Source organism: Narcine bancroftii, chromosome 4, assembly GCF_036971445.1.
Source record: "Narcine bancroftii isolate sNarBan1 chromosome 4, sNarBan1.hap1, whole genome shotgun sequence".
NCBI classification, from domain to species: domain Eukaryota; kingdom Metazoa; phylum Chordata; class Chondrichthyes; order Torpediniformes; family Narcinidae; genus Narcine; species Narcine bancroftii.
Window position 1 is genome coordinate 78,266,255 of NC_091472.1, and position 24,828 is coordinate 78,291,082.

Below are 24,828 nucleotides of genomic sequence, written 5' to 3' on the forward strand. Positions count from 1 at the left end.
TTTACATAAGAAATAATATAAAAATAGGCGGCATGGTTTGCATGGCAGATAGCACAATGCTGTTACAGCACCAGCGATTGGGACCAGGGTTTGATTCCAATGCTATCTGTAAGAAGTTTGTACATTCCCCCTCTGTGTGTGTGGGCTTCCTTTGGGTTCTCCGGTTTTCTCCCACCCTTCAAAAGGTACCAGGGGTTGTAGATAATTTGTATGAAATTGAGCAGCATGGGCTCGTGGGCCTGGTACTGTGCTGTATGTCTTTTTTTTTTTAAATAGTGTTCATATGTTGGAATCTCCGTAATAAAGGCTTTTAACTACCTATACCTTATAACCGCTGCACCTGTGGCAGAAAGAATAAATCTTTTCAGTGATGGATGGAGTGCTAATCAATCAAGCCCTGTCAAAGTATTTTTTATTAATAGCCACACAGACAATAGTATTTCACGTGAACATGTGTTTTGTAAATGTAGCGAGGTTATGAGTTCTAATGCCCCCATCATTCCAAAAATCCTATTATTTTAAAGGGTAACTATTAATTGTTTTGTAAATGGGAGAGGTGGGTGGTGTCATGAAGATAGTTTGGCTGCTCTTGGTAGAACAGGATAGAAGTTAATAAATTGGTATTAGATTCAAAAGGACAGCAAGTTTGTCAGATGTTAAATTCTGGAAGTGAGTGAAATAAGTTTCAGTGATGCAGATTGTTGCATCAGCCAGGCAATCTTGTTTTTGGCAATATTTGATTGGAAGGAATTGGTTTGCTATTTCAACAAATTAACAACCTAATCAGTGGAGGATCTTAAATATTAGTGACAATGCAACGGTGGCTATCTTTGCTGCCATGAAGAAACCCAATCACAAGGTTACAAGCCATATTGCCATGGAGGAACGTAAAAAAAGAGATGTAGAAGGATGAATTAACGCCATTCCACAGAAAAATTATATTGTGATTGGAAAGGTAAAAATGGAATAACTCTTTGTCCACAAAACTAGAAGACTGTCTTGGGAGATTTTGTAACTGTTGATTGGTTAAAAAAAATTCCAGTGCTTGCATCCAAATATTAGGCATTTTAGGTGTATCCTTATGCATCGCCGAAGTACTCTATGTGGAGGATATTTGGGAACCACTTGCACGAGGTTCTGGATAGGCTTGTCCCACTGAGACAGGAAAAAGATGAGAGGTAAAGGAAAATGGTCGACAAAACAAGGGAAGCAGCCAGCAAACATTAGATTTAGGAAACAAAAAAACAGTAAGTGCTCATGAAAATTGTATAGAAGCCAAGAAGGAACTAAAGAAAGGACTTGGGAGTGCTCGAAGGGGGTATGAGAAGACTTTGGCAAGTAGAATTAAAGAAAACCTTCAGGTGTTCTGTGCTTGTGTAAGGAACAGAAGAGTGATGAGAGTGAAGCTACGGCCACTAAAGATAAAGGAAACACATCTGCCTGGAGGAAGAGGAGGTTGTGGAGGTCCTAAATAAATACTGGGTTTCAATATTCACCAGAGAAAAAGGACTTTGGCCAAGTTGAAGTCTGAATGGAACAAGTTTGTGTGGTGGACCATGTTGAAATTAGAAAGAAGTGTTTGATCTTCTTAAAAACAAAAGGATTGATAATTTGCTGGGTCTGGATGAGATATATACCAGGTTACAATTTGAAGGGAGCAAAGGGATTGCTGGACTGTTGGAAATTATCTTTGTGTCCTTGTTGTCCATAGGGGAGGTGCCAGAGGATTGGGGAATTGCAAATATGGTTCTTTTGTTTTAAAAATGTAATGGGGAGAATACTGGGAATTGAGTCAGTGATGGGCAAACTATTAGAGAGGATTCTTAAGGACAGGTTTTTGTAAGCATTTAGAGAAGTACAGTCTTCTCACGGATAGTGGATAGTCAGCATGGCCTTAAGAGGTTAAGAGGTGACTTACAAGCCTAATTATGTTTTTGAGGAGATAACAAAAGAAATTGAAGGTAGGTTGGTAGATTTGGTGCATATGGATTTTAGTAAAGGATTTGACAAGGTGTTCTTCCCCCACCCCCCTCCCCAGGAGACTTGTTCAGAATGTTATGAGGCATGGATCCTCAGAACCCCTGTGTGGATTCCGAATCAGCTTTCGTTGGGAAACAGACAGTTGAAGTGGTTGGGAAATATTCTACCTGGAGGACAGTGACTAGAGGAATTCCACAGGGATCTGTTCTGGGACCCTTGCTCTTTGTAATTGTTTTTATAAGTGACGTGGATGAAGAAGTAGAGGGATGGGTCAGTAAATTTGCTGATGATACAAAGGTTGGAGATGTTGTGGATAGTGTAGAAGGTTGGCATAGGTTACAACAGGATACAGAGTTGGGCAGCAAATTGAGTTCAATCTGGATAAGTGTGAGGTGATGCATTTTGGAAGGTCAAACTTGAAGGCTGATGGTAGGATACTTAACAGTGTGGAAGAACAGAGAGAGACCTTGGGGTCCAAATGCATACACCTCTCAAGGCTGCTGTGCAAGTTGATAGGATAGTTAAGAAGGCCTATGGAATCCTGGACTTTGTTAGTCAGGGGACTGAGTTTAAGAGCCATTTTTTAAAAAAAATATTGCAAGTGTGGTGAGACCATACTTAGAATATTGGGTTCAGTCTGATTACTTCATTACAGGATGTGGAAACTATGGAGAGGTTGCAAAGGAGATTTATTGGAATTTATCAGATTGGAAAATGTTTTATGAGGCAAGGTTAGCAGAGCTGTGGCTCTTCTGTTGGAGTGAAGAAGGATGAGAGATGACTTAATAGAGATCTGCAAGATTCTGAGAGGCACAGATAAGGTGGACAGCCAGGACCTTTTCTCAGAGTGGCAATAGCAAACACCAGAGGACATCTGTACAAAGTGAAGAGAGGAAGTTTAGTGGAGACATCAGAAGTAAGTTTTTTTAAACAGAATTGTGGGTGCCTGGAATGCATTGCTGGGGATGGTGGTGGAGGCTGGAACAATAGGGGCTTTAAAAAGATTAAAAAGGCACATGTTTGAATGAAAACTAGAGAATTGTGAGGGAGGGGTGGTTTCATTTTTTTGTTTGGTGCATATATAATATATATAGGTCAGCACAACATTGTGGGCTGTTCTGTGCTGTAATGTTCTGTTATGACAATCAGAAGATTTTGGTGTAATACAAAAGAAAAATGTAGTTATTTTGGAAAATAATTAAGTACTGCCATTGGAGAATCTAAGGCAAGCTAGTGGGGGTGAAGACTGATAAGATTTCCAGCATCTTATGGTGGTATTCTAGGATCCTAAGAGCAGGGTATGTAGTGGTTCTAATTTTCCAAAAATCCTTTGCCTTGAGAATTACTAGATGAATGGTAAACTCCTTGCTCAAAAATAGTATGCTGGTTATCTTGATGTCCATGATTGGAATATTAAAATCAGTTGTTTAATCGTAGCAAAATTTGAGTGCTCTAATTGAGCACTCTCAGCATTGTTTCATGTAAGGGAAGTTGTGTCTGACAAATTGATTTGAATTCTATGAAGAAGTTTTAACCAGAATGGATAGAGTCAAACCAATCAATATAATACATTTGAATTTTCAGGAGATGTTCAGAGGGTGTCCCAAAAGATTATTTTGTAAGATAAGAGCACAACACAAATTTAAGGGGAAAGATATTAGCATGAAAGGAGGATTGATCAACTAGCAGGAAGCAGAAAGTGGGAATAAAGGAGGTCATTTTTAAATTGATAACTGTATCCATTGGAGGTATTCAGTGTTCTGTGCTGGGACCACATCAATTTACAATATAATTGATCAAGAGAAAAGAAACCTTATTCCAAAAAGTTGGAAAGGCAAGTGGTAATCATAGCTCCAACAGTTCTCTGAAAGAAGAAGCATCAAATTGACAAACAGATTATAAATATTGAAAGGAGAACAACAAAGCAACAGTAGAATGGATTTTAGGATGTTTTGGGAATTGGCATATCAGGTAGGGAAAGTGAACTAAAGGAAATTTTCATCATCTATGATCTTGATGCATGGTTAACCAGGTTTTGGTATATGGCACATCTCAGTTTCTATTTCTAATGGTTTTTGTAATTTGTACAGAAGAATGATACTGGATGTTTGGTTTGTTAACTACATATGCTGTTGAATAATATGACTGTATTGGATGACCCTGCATTTTCCACTTAGAATGTTTGTTTTGAGCAATGCCCTTTGTATAAGACAACAACCCTAAATCTGCAATGACCAGAGGATTCAATTAAAGCAAATCACAATATTTTAATAACAAATTATCATTTAATGTTTAAATTTTATTTGGATATTTTAAAGTAAACCACTGTTGGCTCCTGTAACAGGCCGTTTATAGCCTTTACAGAGCCGACAGCAGTTGTACCAAGTGGATAGACTCCACGGAGGAGCACGGAGACTTCACAAATGACTAACAGGGCATGTGCAAGATTGCAATGAAGCTGACAGGAAGATGATGGTGGAGTTAAGACCATCATCAAGGGAAGAATTTTAGACCCTTTTTATAAGACAACCCAATTTTAAGATGAAATTTTTAAAGTTTCAGGTCATATTTCCAATAGAGTATACAGCAAAGCTTTGCTTGTTCTTGTACTCTGTGCCTCAACAACTCTTGGCATTTTGGTCTGTGAACCTGGAGGAAAAAAAAACACTTCCTGATATTTGACTGAAAAGGATAGTAAAACTTCAACTGTTCCAATCTATTTTGATCAGCGTCTTTGAAATTGCAATATTAATTTGGAGAATAATCTGTTTTAAAATATTTTTGGCATCAGTTACATTTATTCCAGATGAAAGGAAAATGTTTCGATTTCTATTCCACATCTAAAACATCTCCAATATTTACAATTCTGATTTATGTAATTTCTGCGGTGTGAGGTATAAAAATGTCTTGGTGTAGAAAATTATATTGTACTAATCTGTATCTTGCATTTATAATGAAAGTCATGCTATCCAAACACCTATCAGACCAACATGTTTATTATTGCAACTCCTAAATCCGACTCCATCTCTCTCGATCTCTATGAACTTGGTTTTGCACTTACATTTTTGAGAACACAGTACATCTTGGATATAAATTTAGGTGTGTTTCCCACCCAAATTGTTCATTCCATCTCACTAATTTCAGGTGAGACCAAGTTTAGTCCCCATCTTTCTCTTTAGAATGATCTTCACTGGAGAAAGCAAAAGAATGTCCCGTTAACTACTCCATACTTATTTCTTAATTGTTCAAAAGACACGAGATCCTTCCAGAAAACAATCAACCTATCTTATTCCTTTATCATACCATGAATTCAATATTTTGTCACCAAGATTCCTAGTCACTAGTACATTTTTACATAATGGTGTTCTCAGTAATGTACCTGCTTTTTTCCCCCAATACATTTATTTCTTGCCATGTTTTAATCATGTGTATTAAGATAAGATTGTCCTTGTTTTTGTTATTGACTTAACATTCCACTTATAAATAAAGTCCTTCGTTGTCTCCTCTTTTTTTGAATTCAGTCCCATTTGAATCCACGAAGGGGAACTGTTTTCTTTAAAGAAAGATGATAAAAATCTTTTGCTGCTAGTATTTAAAATCTGGGAGTCCAAGTCCTCCCAATTTATAATCACGTTAACTTTTCCAGTGCAATTCTTGGTACTTTGTTAGTTCACAGGAATTGTCCTGTACAATTATGTAATAATTTAAATAAATTTTTAGTGCAATTGAAAGAGATACTGTAATCTTAGCATTACCTTAATTTTTATAAATTTACCCTTCCTATTAATATAATCGGCAGATCTTTCCATTTCTGTAAATCTTTTTCTATTTTTTTCTAATAAAGGCATATTATTAAGCTTATATAAATTCTGTAAATTATTATCCATCATTATTCCTAAGTATTTAATTCTATCCTTCCATTTAAATCTCTTACCTTTTTGGTATCTTTCATAATCAAAGTTTTGCAATGGCATTATCTCACTTTTGTCCATATTTTATATCCTAATATTCTTCCATAATTTTTTAGTATTGTTTGTAATCTTATCAATGATTCAGCTGGGTCAGACATGTATAATAGCACATCAATAGCAAATTAACTAATTTTATGTTCTTCCTGTCCAATTTTGAAGCTCTTAATATCCGGATAATATCCTTAATCTCTGCCAGAGGTTCATTAGGTAGTATGATTAGTGCTGAGGATGAGGGACATCCCTGTCTACTCAATCTGCTCAAGGGAAAAATGGATGGCATTTGGTTATTAATTATAATTTTAGTTTGTGGCTTATGATAGTTTTTATCCAATTTATAAATTTTATAAAATGTTTCCAACTTTTTATATAAGAAAGAGCATTCCATTTGGTAAAATGCCTTCTCTTTAACCACAGAAATAGTTATGTTTGGATTCAACCTGATTTTTGCCATATATATTGAATAATCTACCTAGATTGTTTGAAGAGTGCCTTCCTTTAACAAATCTTGCCTGATTTTGGATGTATTAATTTTGGTAAATACTTACCCAGTCTGTTGGCTAGTCCCTTTCCTAGAACTTTATAATCTCCATTCAGGAGTGATATTGGTCTGTATGATGATGTTTTTTAATTGATCTCTATCTTTCTTTAGTAGCACTGTAATTATAGCAGTTGATAATGTTTCTGGGGGGTGGAGGGGAAGGCCACCACCTGGTCTAATGCAACCATCAACAGGGGCATCAACAAATCTTTTAATTGTCTATAGAACTCAGGAGGGAACCCATCTTCCCCTGGGGACTTATTAAGTACCCAGAGCTTTCTCTATTTCTTCCCTTGTAAAAGGTGCATCTAAGACATTTTTTTTCTTTCTTCTAGTTTAGGAAGTTCAGCATTTGTTTAAAAATTCTTCTATCTCATTTTCATGTCCTAATTCTGATTTGTATAGCTTCATATAGTATTGTCTAAAGATGCTATTTATTTCTTTTTGTTATAGTATCTGTTTCTATTGCATTTATCATTTTGGATGATTCTTCTGATTTAACCTGCCAAGATAACACTTTATGCACCCATTCTCCTAGTTTATAATATTTTTATTTAGTTGTTAATATATTTTCCATTCTATATGTTCTCTAATATTCTATATTTTTATTGTTCCTGATATCAGATCTTTTTCTGATTTTGTTATATCCTTCTCTAGGCTGTCTAAGTCTCTTACATTATCTCTCAAGATTTTTATTGCAAGAAATAATTTGTCCCCTCAGATAACCTTTAAGCATATCATATATTGTAAAACTGTTCGTGGATTCAAATGGGACTGAATTCAAAAAAAGAGGAGACAACGAAGGACTTTATTTATAAGTGGAATGTTAAGTCAATAACAAAAACAAGGACAATCTTATCTTAATACACATGCATTACTTATTAAATGGAGGAGCAATTAGTAATTGGGTTTTAGAATACAGTAAATAGGAAGATTGTTTTCAAAGTATTTCTATCATTCTGTTAATAAATTCACAAATCCTTTCTCTTTAATAATGTAGCATTTGAAGTGTCATCTATACGTGCATACTTTCTTACTTTTCCATTAATGGCGAGTGGTCTGATAAAAGTCTTGCGAAGTACTCAATTTTTACCACTCCTCTTTGTAGATGGGCAGACATTAAAAGTAAGTTGATCCTTGTATGTGAATCATTGAATAGACTCTTTCTAAGGGGTTGAGCTGCCTCTATATATCAATTAAATTTAAATTCTTCATAAATGACAATGTAGTTTTTGTAGCTCTTGCCCTTGTTACTGTTCTTACTGATTTGTACAATATTGGATCTAAACAAAAATTTAAATCTCCAATGATATCCTTCACAAAGACATCATAATTTGGGGCGTAAATATTTATAAACATCCATGATTCTGTGTATATTTTACAATGTGCCATTAAAGATCTTCCAGCTGGATTGGTTAAAGTTTATCTATTTTTATTGGTATATTTTTAATTAATTAAAATCGCTGCAGCACTTGCTTTTGATGCAAATGAAGATGATATTGCTTGGCCCCCGCCCTTCCTCTTTTTAATTTTGCATGTTTCAATTTGGTCAGATATTTCTTATAAAAAGATTACATCTGCCTTTAATTTTTTTTAGGTACTATTACTGGTAATTCTATTAAAATTACTAATAAATTTTAATGTTCCATCCATAATCTTCTTTAAAACAATATTTTTTAACAGTAAAATCTCTTTGACTCTAAATAATAGTGATCCTTCCCCTTTAAGATGGTGACTGATGGTGACATATATGTAGAGCCCCAGAAGCCTGCAAAGAAAACCCAAGGAATCATTGGAGGAATAAGGACCCACCCCCCCAACACTTTTTTTTGCTACTATTTTCCAGGTGCCATTCTTCCCCTTAGAGTGGAATTTCTACCCTGCTACCACTTTTCCCATACTTTTTTTCTTTTTACTGGCCTCCATGAGTATTTCTCTGCACTTTAATTTAAAACAATAAATACAAGAGGGTTTTGTAAAAAATTTTTTGAAAAAGTAAAACTTTTACTATTTAGTTCCATTATAAATATATTCAATCTTCTCCCTTGGCAACCTTGATTTTTTTTTTTCTTTATAAACTTTGCAGAAAGTCTTCCATCTTGTTCTTGAAAAATCAATGGTTCCCTTCCTCGACTTCGACCCTCAAAGTTGCAGGATATATCATTGAGTATTTCAAGTTTTTAGCACGAAGTTGTCTTTTCACATCGTCAAATTCTTTTTGTTTCATCAAGGTTGGGTGAAGTCTTGAAAAATACCTTTTCATGATCAACCTCGGGCGGACCATTACCATATAACTGTTTACGGCGTGGAAGCAGGCCATGTTGGCCCTTCAAGTCCACGCCGGTTCACTTGAACAACTCCATTAGCTTCCCCCTCCTGCTCTCCACCCATAACCCTCCAACCCCTCACATTATTCTGCTTAGAGTTATCATGTGCTGCCCCCAGAATTGTCTCCCGTTTTCGGTAGCTTAAAAGTTCTCACCAGAACTAGTCTTGGTCCCTGGTCGCCGGCTCTTCTGAGTTCAACTCTCTCAATATGCAGTTTTTCTCCAAATTTGTCTTTTCCCAACACTTGTGGGATCCATTTTTGAAAAATGTTCACCAGGTCTCTTCCCTCGATCCCTTTCTTTAGTCCAATAATTTGAACATTATTTAATTGACTAAAGTTTACCATATGGTCAGTTTTGTCAAGCAGTCCTTGTTTATCAGACTCCCATTCTTTGCTTTTCCAAAGCCTCAAGTTTTTTGTGTTTTCGTTAATTCAAACTCTGCTCGACTCATTCCCTCCATCAGATCTTCAGCAATCTTTTATTTCAGTCATTTTCTCTTATTTCTCATCACTATTTCAACACTTAGATTCTCCAATTTTTCCAGGATGATGCTCAATTCTTGACCTGACTCCCTCGTTCTGCTGGTCCCGTCACCATTTTTGCACTGCTCCTGTTCGAACTTTTACCTGACATACTTGGTGAATAGGAGCTTCTTCAGACTTTGTTCTTGGCTATCTTAGCTTTGTCCTAGTTTTATCCATTTTTGATTAAATAAATCATGATTTTCAAATTTTAACTGTCTATTTAGTACCCTTCATGGAGAGCTCAACCAAAACGTGTCTAAGTCCTTCGCATAGCCATGCCTCAAAGTCAGTCATGTGTTGAGATAAATTTGTAGGAAATGTTGGTCTCTGCGACCAGTTAAATTCTTGATTGCAAGACTTGTGTTAAAAATAAAGACTCATGAAAGTTTTTTTTAAAATTGTCTATACCCTGGTGTGCATAGGTGAGGGGTGGATGAGAAACCACAAAATGATATGTTTTTCCTACTTACAATTTGGTAGGGGTTTAGATTGTTCCCTCCTCCAACACTATAATTGGGATAACTAAGTTGCCTTGCCAACTGTTTTTCTTGTGACTACTTGTATTCTGCTCAACATAGTGAAAATGTGATTTCATTTTGATTCTTGGGGAATCTGAAAGATGCAAGATAGACCCGATATGATTTTATGATCTCATTATGCATTACTTATTAAATGGAGGAGCAATTAGTAATACATTTTTACCATTGCTTTTGTATGTTCCTTTAGAAATTGATGTTTAGTTACAGCAAAAGCTGTTTTCTGGTAATTGGGTTTTAGAATACAGTAAATATGAAGCAAGTTTGCACAAACTAGATTTGAATTCCCTGCAATTTAGTCAAGTGATGCCTTGATTGGTTTTCAACCAAACATACAAAACACAGGGTAGATAAAATAAATAGCATGCTGATTAGAGAGCTGAGGACAAAAAAAAACCTCTGGATCTTTCAGGATTAAGTGGAAGTAAAAAGAAAAATTAAGAAGCATTGCAGCAAATTTAGGAAATATTAAATGCAAACATACTGGAACAAAATAGTAGCTGACAGCAGACTGAGACCACCTGCGAATTGGAGAAATAAAACCTTGTATTCTGTCTGAGCACCTTCCAACCAGATGGCATTAATGTTAACTTCTCCAATTTCAACTAACCCACCCCATCTCTCTTTTCATGTCCCTGTGTCTTCCCAGTCCCTACGTCTCCTTTCTTCAAGCTCTGCATTCATGGAGCCATATCCCTCCCCGAATCAATTCTCCTCTTTTCTCCCCTGACCTATCCACATCCCGTTATTGCCTTTTTCCTGTTAGCCTGTGCTCTGCCCTCCTCCTCCCCCAGTGTTTTTAAACCTGCTTTTTGCTCATACCTTGAATGACTCAGGCCTGAAACATTTGTTATCTATCTTTACCTCCCATGGACACTGCAAGACCGGAGTTCCTCCAGCACTTTTGTTTTTCCTAGAATCAGTATCTGCAGTCCCTTATGTTTCACTCTAGTAGTTGACAAGTAAACCTTTTGGATGTGAATTCATTGTTCATCTGAATCCAAGAAGTTTGTTATATTGAGCTCTTATTTTCCAATTTAAAGAGTAAATTCAACCTGCTAAAATACTTTAAAAAAAAAATACTGTTTAGCTAGGTGTTTTTCCAACAATTAATGAATGTAAGTGTTAGAACATGGGAAAATAGTACTTCAGAAGATTGTTCATAAAGAGTAGACAAACATTTTGTTGCATTGCAGTCTGTTTCAAGATTTAGTATATTTTTTGTGAATATTCTGAATCGCCCTTAGTTCCTGACCTTTATGTCAACTTCCTTTTTTAATTTTTAATGTAGATATACAGCACAGTAATGGGCTATTTTGGTCCATTAGCCTGTCCTGCCCAATTACACCCAATTCACCTACAACCCCAACTGGAGCCTCCGGGGGAAAACCCACGCCGACATGGGGAGAACATACAAATTCCTTACAGACAGCACAGGATTTGAGTCTCAGTTGTTAACGCTGTAACAGCATTGTGCTAACTTCTGCACTAACTGTTCCTTTCTGAGACACAGTTCCAACATCTTAACCAAGTCAGCATTATTTAAGCTTTGATCTTGACACTGATTACCAGCAGGGTTTATAGTTTTTTTTTTAACAATAGCGTAACCAAGCCTAATTCTGTCCACAATCAGGCTTGTGTGAACTCTTTCCAGCAAAGATTTCTGCATTAATGATCAATGGGGATCTTCGTCTTTGGACTTTAACAAAAAAGCTGTTATGGAAATTGGTTAACTCTGCACATATTGAACACTTGTCTCCTAATTGTATTGTTTTGGCTCAGTGTGTCATCCAGACATATTATTTTGATATTTCCTTCACTGCTTTATTGAGCAGTTTTAATTTATAATTTAATAATATAAATTTTGAGAGTAAAAATATTATGTATTATTTCTGTAATGTTAAGAGATGCTCAACATAACTGCTTTGGGTTTTGAAATTGAAGAAATTTTTCTCCTCATATTGGACTTCAGAGTCCCAGTGTAATGTAATGTTTTCCTCTCTCCTTAGGATCACGTCCCGCCTGTCCAGTTTGACTGGAGTAGCAGTGGCCTTACTAATCCTCTTGATGGTACGTCCCTGCATAGAACCTCTAGCACCAGAGCTAGAGTTAAGAAATCTATCAAGTTCAGACAGACTTCTCACTGCTGATTTATTCCTTCTTTCCATTTCTTTCTCTTTGTGGAAATCCAGGCTTTCTTTTAGCCTTGTTGGTTTATGCTGGTCTTAATTACATAAGCAGTCAACACAAAAGTAAATAAGAATAGGTGAGCATTTGAAGGCTATTCGTGCTCTTCTAAGTCTACTAGCTGCCTTTGATCATTTTATTTCTATTAAGGTTACAAGTGAGTGTCCTAAATTGCAATTATAGGAAATGATTGGTTTCATAATTCCTTTAATTATTAAAGACTTGAATATTGATGTAATGATTTCTAATTATTGGCTATTTGAAATTGAAATACTTTAACCAATTCCTTTGCCCCAAAGCCAATACATTTTTTGAGATGCATGTAGAAAAGCTCATTAAAATATTGACAAGTAGAATGAAACATTTCTAGCATTGTTTTAAAATATGCATTTAAGTGTATGAAATATGGAATTGACTTTAAATTTGGCATGTCACAATTTTTATCTATTTACCCTATTTTCTGACTTGTATTTCTTTTAATTGAGCAGCTTTCTTAGCATAGATTTGCTTATTGTAACAATGAAATAGATTACTAAAATATTGTTGAATGTTGGTTAATGTTCAATATATTTATCTAGTACTTTTACACTTTTGTGCTTTCTTTACTGTTATGACATGTACAAAAAAAGCTAGTGTTTGGCTTGGCTTTAGATGAGAAGTTCATTGAAAAGTGGCATTGCTGTGTGTTCAATGGGTTTCCAGTCCTTTGAATAATGAATGTTATATGTTGTCTGCATTCATCAACGTGACCACAAACGTTTTTGTTTATGTAAATAAACTCTCAATTTAGTATGCAACTTGCAGGATTAAAATAGAATTATTTTGCATCTTTCTGTAGTACGCCAAAGATTAATATGTATTGATCAAAGGCCACCAGCAAATTCCTAGTCTAAACCTAGAAAGTCTGGATGAGCCCTCCTTTGTTTTGATGTCCATTAACTACCTATTTAGTTTACTATCAGTTTTTTCTGCTTGAAAATTGTTGTGGCCTCTTTTAATGTAAAGCAGAAAACAATTTTCTATCAGTTTTTTTTATCAACAGTATTATCTGCTTCATTAGTTTTAATTGTAAAACTTGTTGCTTTATTAATTTTAATTAGAAATTGCATTATTAATCTTGTGTATTTTGGATGTCAAATTTTGTTGTATATAGTAATAACCTGCATGTTGAAATTTGTTTTGTCATCCTCTCATTTCTACCTATGGTTATTGAATCTAATTCTAATGGAAGTTAAACTCTTCAAAGCCTTGATTTCTTGGGCTAATGGATGGCACAAAACAATCTCTGGTCAATAGAATGTATTAACTGCAGTCTGTCATGCTTGTAATATTATGCTCACATGACTGCCCCAGATGTGAAAAGCCATAAGTTGGCACTGAACCACTTTAGCAAGTGGTACTTTTAAACCTATTTGAAGTTCATTTTTAATTTTTTTAAATCAATTTGTCCAGAAGGTGCTTTGTTCCCAAGTTGTATATGACTATGCTCCTACGTTCACATGTTGCAGAGGCCTAGTTACTGTGAAAACTTGTCATGGAGGTTTAGTGATATTGGACAAATTTTACTTTCAAATCCATGGTTACTTATTTGGCTTCGCCTCGTTGCTCAACATTTGTTGGCTGGGTTGAAGTGTTGTACTTGCATATTGTTAAACAGGAAATTCCAGGATACTAGTGAATTGTTTGAGGTATTGGGGATATCCATACAAGTCATGATAATATGTGATGTCCCATTATGTTGAATAGGAGTGCATCCTCAAAGTTGCACATCTGACACCAATAGTGTGCCACTGGTAAAGTAAAATGAATATGAAGTCCGAAGGAAGGATTGCTGATCATTTAAACAGTTGTGTGCTGGATAATGAAGTTCTTGAGTGTTAAGCTTGTCTGAGAGTCTGAAGTTTTCTGTGGGCTTTTGAGTTATTTGATTTTTCTTGGTGTATTTCTGTTGTGGCTGTTGTTTTGCTATCAGGTGATGGAAATAAGTCCAGCAATTGTTGGTACCCGTCACAGCATGGTTGATGAAAACATCCTTATGATTTCAATAGGTGTTTGTGTTTGGACCAAGAGTCTTGTAGTGAGGTCATGCACTTGTCTCTCTGATGAAACAGGTTGTTGGATATGACTCAGTTGTGATCCAAAGATGTGCTCAGATGGAGAACTCATTTTGAGTTCGCTTTCCCTACTAATTGTCCCTGACCCAAGGGTTGCATCCTTTCATTCTTGGCAATGAAGTCACCTGGGAACATTGAACAGTACAGCAAAGGAATGACACCTTCGGCCAACACTCTCTGCACCAAACAAGAAGCCAAATTAAACAAAAAGGCTCTATTTACATCTACAGTAGTTGATCTGGATGTACACTTATTCAATCATATGATTATCAAGATTCTACATTGCTGGCAGGGACCATGTTTATTGTCCCATGTGTCTTTGCGGGCCTGATTTTGGGGATGCAGTTTTGGATTTGATGATAATAAAGGAGTGACAATACATATCCAGATCTGTCTTATGTGTCTCCTTGACCTTAATAATGGATGTCATGAGTTTGCAAAGTGCTGTCAGAATGGCCAACTTATCTAATTGCATTGCATCTTGTAGAATGCGTACCTTGCAGCCACTGTTTACTAAAAATGAAGGAAATTGATGTTTAAGGTAGTGCATGGGATGTCAGTCAATTAGATTGCTTTATCCTACGTGGTGTTGAGCTGCTTGTCGTTGGATTGTTATCATCTCGGGAAGTGGGGCGAATTTCATTTTGCACCTGATTGATCATTTTTGAAATTCCTTGTGACATTTCTTGAATGTCACTTTTTAATCTGGTTTTTGACCAGCTGATGATTGCAAGATGTTCTTGTTACTTAGCTGGCACTCATGTGTGTTCCAGCATCAGCTTGCCTGAAAATAGACATTTCTGGGATCTTGGCATCACAGTTAAGGTTGTAAAGGATGTGAACACTTGGCTTGTGGCTAGTTCATTTGAATTTCTGGTTGGTGGTGACTTATAGTCTGCTGATCAGATGGGATCTGGTGATGTTATTGACGTAGGAGATGCTTGTTACTTGACACTTCTGTAAATGTGACGTGTCTCTTGACAGCCCATGTCTAAATATCAGCTGGATCTTGCTGCATGCAGGTGTAATTTGCTTTGCTTGTGAGGGAGTAACAGACAGTATTGGACATCGTGCAGTTATCAGTGAACTTGTTATTTCTGACCTTGTGATGAAAGGAAGGTGTTTTGAAGTAGCTGAACATGCTTGGTCCTTGCCTAAAGAATTCTTGTACTGATGGCTTGGGTCTGGAATGATTGACCTCCAGCAGTTGCAAAAAATCATCCTTTATCTGAGATACAATTGATCACTGGAGTTTATTCCCATTGTGAATTGTTATCAGTTTTAACAAGTCACCTTGATTTCACACTTGCTGCAAAAATTTCCAGGGCAGTCCATCTCCAGTTGCTTCTGGAATTTGGCTCTTGCTCCAAAGCTGTGGTGGTCTGGAGCTAAGATGTCCTAAAACTGGGATGAATATGAATAGATCATTGGTGAGTAAGTGCTGCTGGATAGCATTGTTGACAACTAATTTCCAGACTTAAAAATCAAAAAGGATGCTGAAAATCTAAAATAAAAACAGGTGCTGGAAACATTCAGCAGGTCAGGCAATACTTGTGGGGACAGAGGCATATTTCATCTTTTGGACTGAGACTTGCATCTGGACTGAGTATAGAGGAGAGATAATTAGCGTAAAGAGATGAGAAGGAAGGGGGAAGCAGGGGCTGGCAGCCAATGGGCAGAACAATTTGAGGAGGGGGATGGTGGGCAGATCCATCCTTTCCTACTTTCTATAGGGATCTCTTTTTGCATGATCTTCTATTTGCTCATTTTAATTTTTTTAACTCGTTAAAAGGGGTGAAACAAATCTGATCAACTATAATCCTAATGAATTATACTTTTTGGTTTGGTCTGTTTTATACAAAATAATTTTGGTGTACTCAAGATGTTACTTCATGAGAGCTTTTTAAACTTGGTTGTGATTGAAGCTGATAGTGAAATGAGGACACTAATTTTTGACACCTACCTTGTGTTTGTTTTTCCATTTAATTTTTGTGAGAAATCCATTTAACTAAGCATGCATGTGAATTTGAAGACATTGGTAGTTCTGATTGCATTTCAAAACACCCTTCTTGGTACACTGCAATGTTGTCTCTGTTTTCAGTAAAGCTGATGGCACACAATGAAAAAAAAATAAAACTGCATATCCTGGAAATGCAAAATAAAATAATTACTGTGAACACTCTCCCAGTCAGGTAGCATCTGTGATAAAAGAAAAGAAGTTAATGTTTTGTGTCAAAGAATTTGTCAGAAATGAAAAGTTGACTCTTTTTCTTTCCACAGTTACTGTTTGACTCTAGTTTTCAGCTTTTTGTTTTAATGGTATGCATTAATTTATTCCACGCATATATCTGAGGATTTCATATATTTTTTGTGTCACATCTTTGTGCCTGCTAGAACTTGGATTTGAATATTTTATTTATAATTTTTCAAACTCCATGTCAACAATCCATAATAAAAACACACATTCTCCAATTGTATACAAGTTTCACTGAATCCAATTTTGCCCCATTCCCATTTCATAAGTACTACACACGAAGACAAAATTAAATAGACAATCACCTTAAAAAAAGCAGCAATAAATGAGCCCTTGTACCTTATTCCTGTAACATTTATCAGTATCCATTTAAGTCCTGACAAGTTAGGGACAGAAGGAAAGAATGTAAAACAAAACAATTACAATTAAAGAATTTTTTTTAAAAAGTAAAAACAAACCCAAAGAAAAAGCAATAATTGTAGGATTCATTGGGATTTCACTGCCAGCCTCCAGGTCTTTAAATTCCACCCTTCCACCCCCCCCCCCCTCCTTTTTCAGGAAGAGGCCAGAGAGAGCAAGGAACCACACTATATCTTCGCACCTACATGATGCAGGTATTGTTGCCAAATTTTAAGGAAGGTGTCAAATTTCCTCAAATTATAGATAACTTTTTCCAGGAGAACACAGCTCTGCATTTCTGCATTCCAATGTGCAATGTCTAGATGAGAGTCACACTTCCAGGCAACTGCTATGCACTTCCTGGCCACTGCCAATGCGATCACTACAAATTGGATTTGAAATTTGGACAACTTCATCGTAAGCCTCATGTCCATGATGTTTCCCAACAGGAACAACTTGGGGTCCTGTGAAAATTCTTTAACTATGATTTTTCTCTTGGACTTGACCTAGCTCTACCCAAAAGGCCTCACTTTGGAGCATGACCAGGTTAAGTGCACAAAGGTTCCCGTCTCAATGCCATACCTAAAACATTGATCTGAAATTTCTGGCTTAGCCTTCTTCAACTTTTGCAGAGTACAATACAACTTGTGTGGAAAATCATACTGCACCAGCCTATATTGAATATTAATAATTGAGGTCATGCTGTCATGACACCATTTGTCAATCGTTACACCTAAGTCTAACTCCCACTTTTGCCTTTGACTTATGAAGACCTGGCTTCGGGCTTACCATTTGGAGTAAGAAATACATTGCCAAAATAAACTTGAGTGTGTTCCCCTTTGGAATCAAAGCCTCCATGCCACTACATGGCTGGACCTAATTTGTCATTTATAGACCTTAACTGAAGGTAGCAAAAGAATGTAATTTTTAGCTGATCAAATGACATGAGCTTCCCCTGCTCAAAGCAGTCTTTGATACAACTGATTGCTTTCTGGAACCAGGTGTCCAGGATCTTATTTATTGTCAATGGTATTAAGCCCTTCTGAGTCAGGGGTGTTTTTGGAGACAGCCCCACTTTAAGTCCAATACATTCATTAATTTTATTCCACACATAAAGTGTATATTTTAATAAGGGGTGTCTTTGTTGCCAGATAACAATTTAGAGTCCATTTATAAAGTCTCCTACTATCTTCTCACTTATCGTGTGCAGGCCAGTTTGTGCCCAGGATAGTGTACCTCCTCCCTCAAAGAGTGAAATGATATACCTTGTCTGAGCTGCCCAATAATATTTCTTCAAGCCTGGTAATCTCAGTCCACCCTGACTGTAATCCCAGATTAATTTCTGCATGGAGACCCTGGCCACCTTCCTATTCCAAATGATTCTACTTGCATGTGAATTAATATTCTGAAAGAGTCTCTGGGGCAATGCCATGGGCAAAGTCTGGAAGAGATACTGAAGTCTCAGCAACATATTAATTTTAACACAATTGACCCACCAATGTGATGGGCAGGGTCATTCATCTGTTTAGGTGTTCAATTATTTGAGCAAGAGGGTATAATTTAGTTTATATAAATTTTTTGTCCACCCTGACTCCCAGAAACTTGATCTCCTTTTGTGGCAATTTCAATTGACTGTTTTCTTTAAATTGACTACAGTTCCCATTTGTAAGTGGCATAATTTCACTCTTGTCCCAATTAATCTTGTCCGGAGACTTTCTAATAATCCTCCAGAGTAGAGTAGAGCTTGGTCAACGAACTTTCTGGGTCATCAGCACATCAGCAAATAGGTCGATTTTTGTGTTCTTTCCAGCCTACTCTGAACCCTTTTATGTCTGGATCCTGTTATATGGGTTCAGCCAACAGTTCTATAGCCAAAAATAATAGAGCTGGATCTTGATAGTGGGAAGGTTGTAGATATTTGCCCATTGGTCACAACTTTAGCCTTGAGCCTGTGGTGCAATACCCTAATCCAATTTATAAAAGTTGGCCCTAGCCCCTATTTCTCCAGTACCTTAAATGGAAAGTCCCACTCTAACCTATCAAATGCTTTCTCAGCATCCAGGACCACAGCTACACTTGAGGCATCCTTTAATTGTGCCAGATGTATGATGCTCAGCAGTCTGCTTCTGTTATCCGCAGCCTATCTCTTTTGCACAAAGCCTGTATGGACTACATTTAGTTTTGGCAAATGTTTTTCCAATCTATCTGCCAGGGCCTTAGCAAGTATCTTATAGTCTGTATTCAGCATTGAAATAGGTCTATTAGAGGATGGTTTCAATGGGTCCCTATCTTTTTAGGAATCACAGTGATAATTGTCTTTGAAAAAGATTCTGGGAGTGTATGGGTTTCAACTGCCTGATCCACCACCTCCATAAAGATGAGCATCAGGAGATCTTTGAATTCCCTATAAAACTCAGGGGGGAGATGCCAGGTTGTAACATACTCAATGCTTTACTTATTTCTTCTGTGAAGGGAGCATTCAATCCCTCCTGAACTAAATTTGGTAACTCCAATTTTGACAGGAATTCATCTATTTTCTCAGACTTCCACAATAATTCTGATTTATATAATTTTTCATAAAATTGTCTGAAGGCTTCATTTATCTCCGGCTTATATGAGATCCTGTCATCCCCTGTCTGGACTGCATTAATCGTTCTTGAGACCTGCTCTGTCCTCAGCTGCCAGGAAAGAACTTTATGGGCTCATTCCCCCAGCTCATAATATTTCTGCCTCGATCTTAGTAAAACCTTCTCTATTGTATATGTTTGGAGTATATTATATTTGTTTTTTTTGTTTGTCAAAGCCTGATATTTTTCTTCTGAGCCTGGGTTTGAAAATCTTTTTCTAAGTCAGCAATCTCCTGTTCCAATTCCTCCATCTCCCTTAAATATTCTCTTTTAACTGGTTTGTATATCCAATTATTTGACCTCTCAAGTATGGCTTAAGAGTGTCCCAAAAAAGGAATTTGTCTGCAGTCAAATTACATTTGGCTTCACAGAAAATGTCTATCTGTGTTCTAATAAAGCTACAAAACTCTGGCTTCTTCAACAGCAAAGGATTAAGGTGCCATCTGTATGTCAACTCCAGTCTATCCTGCTGTCTCAAATAGAAGGAATAGTCCCTCTTCCTTGGCTGCTACTGCCTCCATGCATCTATTAAGTTCAGGCCTTTCATAAAGGTCAGGGTAGTTTTAGCTGTCCCTTTTCGATGACTTATCCAAGTCCGGATCCTATCAGAAATTAAAATTCCTTTCTTCCCCCACCTAAAAAAAAAAGCTAGGATTTGCCTTTTGCAAATTTCAAGAAGGTATCTTTTTATTATTTTATTTATCAATTTTAAACCACAGTAATAGTTGCATTCAATTTCAAAAAATATGTGGTATACATAATCCCACCCTCCACCATATTCCCTTCTCCTATCCCACCTCGTCTCCCCACCCTGGCGATAGCATCTCCTTTGTTTGGCCTGTGTACTCTACACTTCTCCCTTCCATTTTCACCCTCACCCCAGAGTCCTCCCACATCCCTTCTCATTTCCAAAATGTTGATATAAAACTGGTATTTACATATATTTATATTTACAACAAAATACTTTCCATTTAGCAAGTTATTTACAGTAAAGTACATTAGTCTCTGTTTTTATTTCTTTCCCTGAGTGCTGGCAGTTCTTTTGCAAAATGCTGTGGCTTTTCAAGTTACGCAAAGAACTTCCTCCCCTCTCCCAGCAGAACCATTTTCAGAGTAACTGGGTACTGAAGGACACATTCGTACCTCTTCTGTTTGACCAGTGTCTTGACTGGTTCAAATTCTTTTCTGTGGTTTAAAAGTACTGCACTAATATCGGGATAGAAAAATACTTTATACCCCATCTAGCTTCATTGGGGGGGCACCAACCGCTGCCCCCCACATTTTTTCTATCCTGGTGACGCAACAACTTCACCAGGACAGAACAGAGTTTCTGCCCAGGGCCCGGTTTTGGAAAGGATGACCGCTGTACCCTTTCCACCTCTACTATCTCTTCCAGTGTATCTCTACCTAGCACTTCAGAGATCCAGTGCTGAAAAAACCCAGAGTCCTTCCCCCTTGATGCTCTCCACCAGCCCCACTATTTTTATATTATTTCTCTGAGTATAGTTTTCCAGGGAATCCAACTTTTCATAGATGCATTCCCTCTCCCTCACCAACGCAGCCAGTTCATTTTCCATCTCACTTATTTTGACCTCATTTGTACCCACTCTGTCTTCTACCTCTGCATTCTCCCTTTTTGGCCAGAGAGGGCACAGCATTTTGTCCTATTTTCTAGCCATGGCCTCGGCTCTCCTCTCCACTGCTTAGAACAGTCCATCTTCCATAAGTCCCATGGTCTCCAACACCATACAAAGAGGGTTCCGAGCCCTCCTTTTCCCTTTGCCTTGCCACAAATTCCTTCCTAGGCCTCCTATCGATCGTCCTGTCCTCCATTTTCACTGCTGTCGCTGTCCCCATTGTCTCCGCTCTCATTGCTTATGCTTTTTGTGCTGCCTGACCTGAAGCTGGATCGCCTTGAGCCCACTGTTCCTAAATTTTACTCACTTCCTGGTCGCCCAGTCCTGCTGCTCCTGCCAGCTGCAACAGGTTCATTGCGTTCAGTGCGAGAGCACGTGTCTTGGCCTTCTTGCTGAGGGAAGGGATCACTGAGCCCCTCCAACACTCCGGGCCGCTCCATAGGGCTTTTGCTTTGCATTTGCTGATCTGGGATAGTGTCATTTCCCCTCCTCGGACCAGCCTTGCCTCAGCGTTCCTATGGGGCGGGCTGTATCTCCGCTCCCATGTTGTCCTCTGCAGCGGGCTTTGAGATGGCACTGCCATTTTCTCTGCCACAAGATGCCTCGGATCAATCCCCTGGAGGTGGAGCCGATTCTTTGGCGTTTTTGTTGGCTCTTTGATTTTTCTTCTTCATCTTCTTACTGCTGATGTCTTGCAACACCACTGGTGAGTATTTTGATTGTTATTTTAATATTTTTCTTCCCTATGAATATAGGAGCTCTTGGGTTTCACCTCCTCTGACTCTCCTTGCATCACGCACCCGGATTTGAATATTTCTCTTTGCGTGTATGGTATCTTTCTGAAACTTATAAAGTTTAATCTTTAAGGATTAAATTCCACTGCTTGTAATTCTCCCATTGGTTTGAATGTGAATTTCCTGATTTTCTTTATAGCTAGGGTACAGCAGTATAAAGAAAATTAAAAATCATTATTGAAATTACATAAGAAATTTCTTGAATGTGTCTTCTTAGTCTGGTTTTGGGCCAACTGATGTTTGCAAAGTAATGTGATTTGTTTAATTAATGTAAATTGTTTATTTAAATAAATGTAGTGAATAAGTAGAATATTTGTGTAAAAAAATTTTTTTTTAATCATTTTATTGTAATGTCCAAAGGATACAAGGTCCATGATAATATTTCTTTTATTACATTTGGCACATATTTGAATGAAGTGTATACAGCAAACATTGCAAATAGTTATCATTCCTAACTAAATATGACTCAACTGTGGGATTTTCAACTGATGGAGAAAGTATTTGAAATAATTTAGTTTGTATGTGTAATTGTGGTGGAGTTACCATGTTTTTTCACACTGAAACAAAGCATCACTATCACAAAATATTTCATTTTGTAGGAAATAACCCAGTGACTTTAAGGTTACAAGCTCCTTCATGATGCCTTGTGCAAAGGAAGGTTGTTTATAAACTTATGGTTTTCTACGTTGCAGAATTAAAAAAAGCTTTGGCTGTTGACAGCTCCAGTTAGTGATTGTAATATTCTGTAAACATGAATGCATGAAAACAAGCATTGAAATGAAGATTATTTGATTGCTTCAAAGTAATGGGTCAGTGCAGAATAATTTGTGGATTTTTAAATAGCCTTTTTATAAAAACAAATATTCACAAGTAAGCCTTATTGTTTGACCATGTTTGGAAATCAAACTTGATATAAACTGCTTAATAGAAGTAGCAAAATCATAAGACTTTGGAAACTGGCCCAACTTGTCGTCGCTGAATATTTGTGCCCTCTTGCTTTAGTCCCACTTGCCCATGTTAGGCCCACTGCCCTTCCATTCATGTAGTTATCCAAAGTTTTCTTTAAAGGAAGCTAATGTACCTGCCTCTGCTACTTTGGTAACTCATTTAATATGCCTACCACTGAGTGAAGAACTAACCCCTTGTGCCCCTTCTTAATCCCAATCCCTTCACCTTGTAGTTATTCCCTCATCCTTGATTCTCCACTCTAGGAAACAGATTGTCACTATTCACTTTAACAATGCCCCTTATGATTTTATAGACCTCAGTAAGATCACCTTTCAACCTCCTATGTATGACCCAATAAAAACAGTTTTAGTTCCTCCAGTTGTAATTTGGTCTTCAATGCTACAAATAGCTTTTGGATTTATTTTGATAGAATTAAATTTCCATTTTATTTCTGCTTTCAATTCATTGCTTAATTTAATAGGGCATTGTATTTTTTTTAAAAAAACAAGAATTTAACTTTGCTAAACAGAATACCGAAAGATGTACATATTGGTTATGTCACAACCTGATATAAACTGTAATGTCCTGTAGAGCAATGATTCTCAACTTTTTCCTTCCACTCACATAGCACTTTAAATATTCCCTATGCTATAGGTACTCTATGATTAGTAAGGGATTGCTTAAGGTGATATCTGGGTGGAAAGAAAAAGTTTGAAAACCACTGTTTTAATTGTACCTAATTAACTCGTTATGTGCATGGTTTCATAACTCCAAAGGAAAAGGGCCAATGACAATTTTTCTCAAGCAAAATATTTCAGTAACAATTGGGTCTGGAGCAGTGATTCTCAACCTTCCCTTCCCAGTCACATACCACCTTAAGGAACTGTGATCCTATGAAAACTTCATCTTATCGACCGATATCTCTTTTGAATGTAGATTGCAAAATAATAGCAAAAGCATTAGCAAACAAATTGGGACAATTTTTTACCTAAGTTAATTCATGTAGATCAAGTAGAATTTGTTAAAGGGAGGCAAGCGTCAAATAACTTGGCGCGACTATTTAACATAATACACTTAGCTCAGTAACAGAAGGACCCTAATATAGTAGTACCTCTCGATGCAGAAAAGGCATTCGACAGACTTGAGTGGTCTTTTTTGTTTAAAACATTGGAAAAGTTGGGTTTTGGATGATGATTTATAAATTGGTTTAAGGCTCTATACCAAAATACACAGGCATAAATAAATTAGATATCAGGAATGTTTCCATTAAGCTGTTCAAGCAGGCAGGGCTGCCCCCTTTCTCCAGCACTATTTGTTATGGTGATTGAACCTCTGGCAGAAATGATCATGGGTGATTCTAAAATTAAAGGCTTTGAAGCTGGACAAGATCAACACAAGATTAGTTTGTTTGCTGATTATATACTATTGTACATGTCTGAACCTGAAGGTTCCATGGAGAAATTACAGGAAAGTTTAATAAAATATGGGAAAGTTCCAAGATATAAAATAAATGTGGAAAAAAGTGACATTTTACCAATAACAAACCAAAATTGAGTGCTTTAAAATAAACAGTATGCTTAAATGGAAAATGATGGGATTAAATAGTTAGGAATCATGCTCGATAACAATCTATATAAAATGAATTATTCTCCCTATTGGCAAAAATGGAAAAAGATTGCTGAAGTGGAAGGACCTGCCCCTGACTTTAATAGAAAAGGTTAACTGTATTAAAATGAAGATCATGGCAAAGATCCAATATTTGTTCCAATAAATACCAATATATTTATCAAATAATTTTTAAAAAATAATAAATGGTATGGTTAGGCCATTTTTATGGAACAATAAAGTGCGGAGGATAGCACTGGACAAATTGATGTGGGACTACAGATCAGGGGGTTTGAGGCTTCTGGATTTTAAGAAATACCATCTGGCTTCACACCTGAGGATTTTGTCATTTTTTAAAAATTTGAATCTCCGAATTGGATACAT

General features: G+C 36.8%; 1 protein-coding gene across 3 annotated transcripts in view; it reads left to right on the forward strand.

Annotated features, from left to right (window-relative positions):
* LOC138760725 (aftiphilin-like) overlaps positions 1-24,828 on the forward strand; it is a 108,983-nt gene that overhangs the window by 67,863 nt on the left and 16,292 nt on the right. For all 3 annotated transcript variants that reach the window (XM_069931734.1, XM_069931735.1, XM_069931736.1), the window contains one exon: positions 11,889-11,949. In XM_069931734.1, the coding sequence (XP_069787835.1) occupies positions 11,889-11,949 (61 nt within the window). The remainder of the gene's footprint in view (positions 1-11,888; positions 11,950-24,828) is intronic.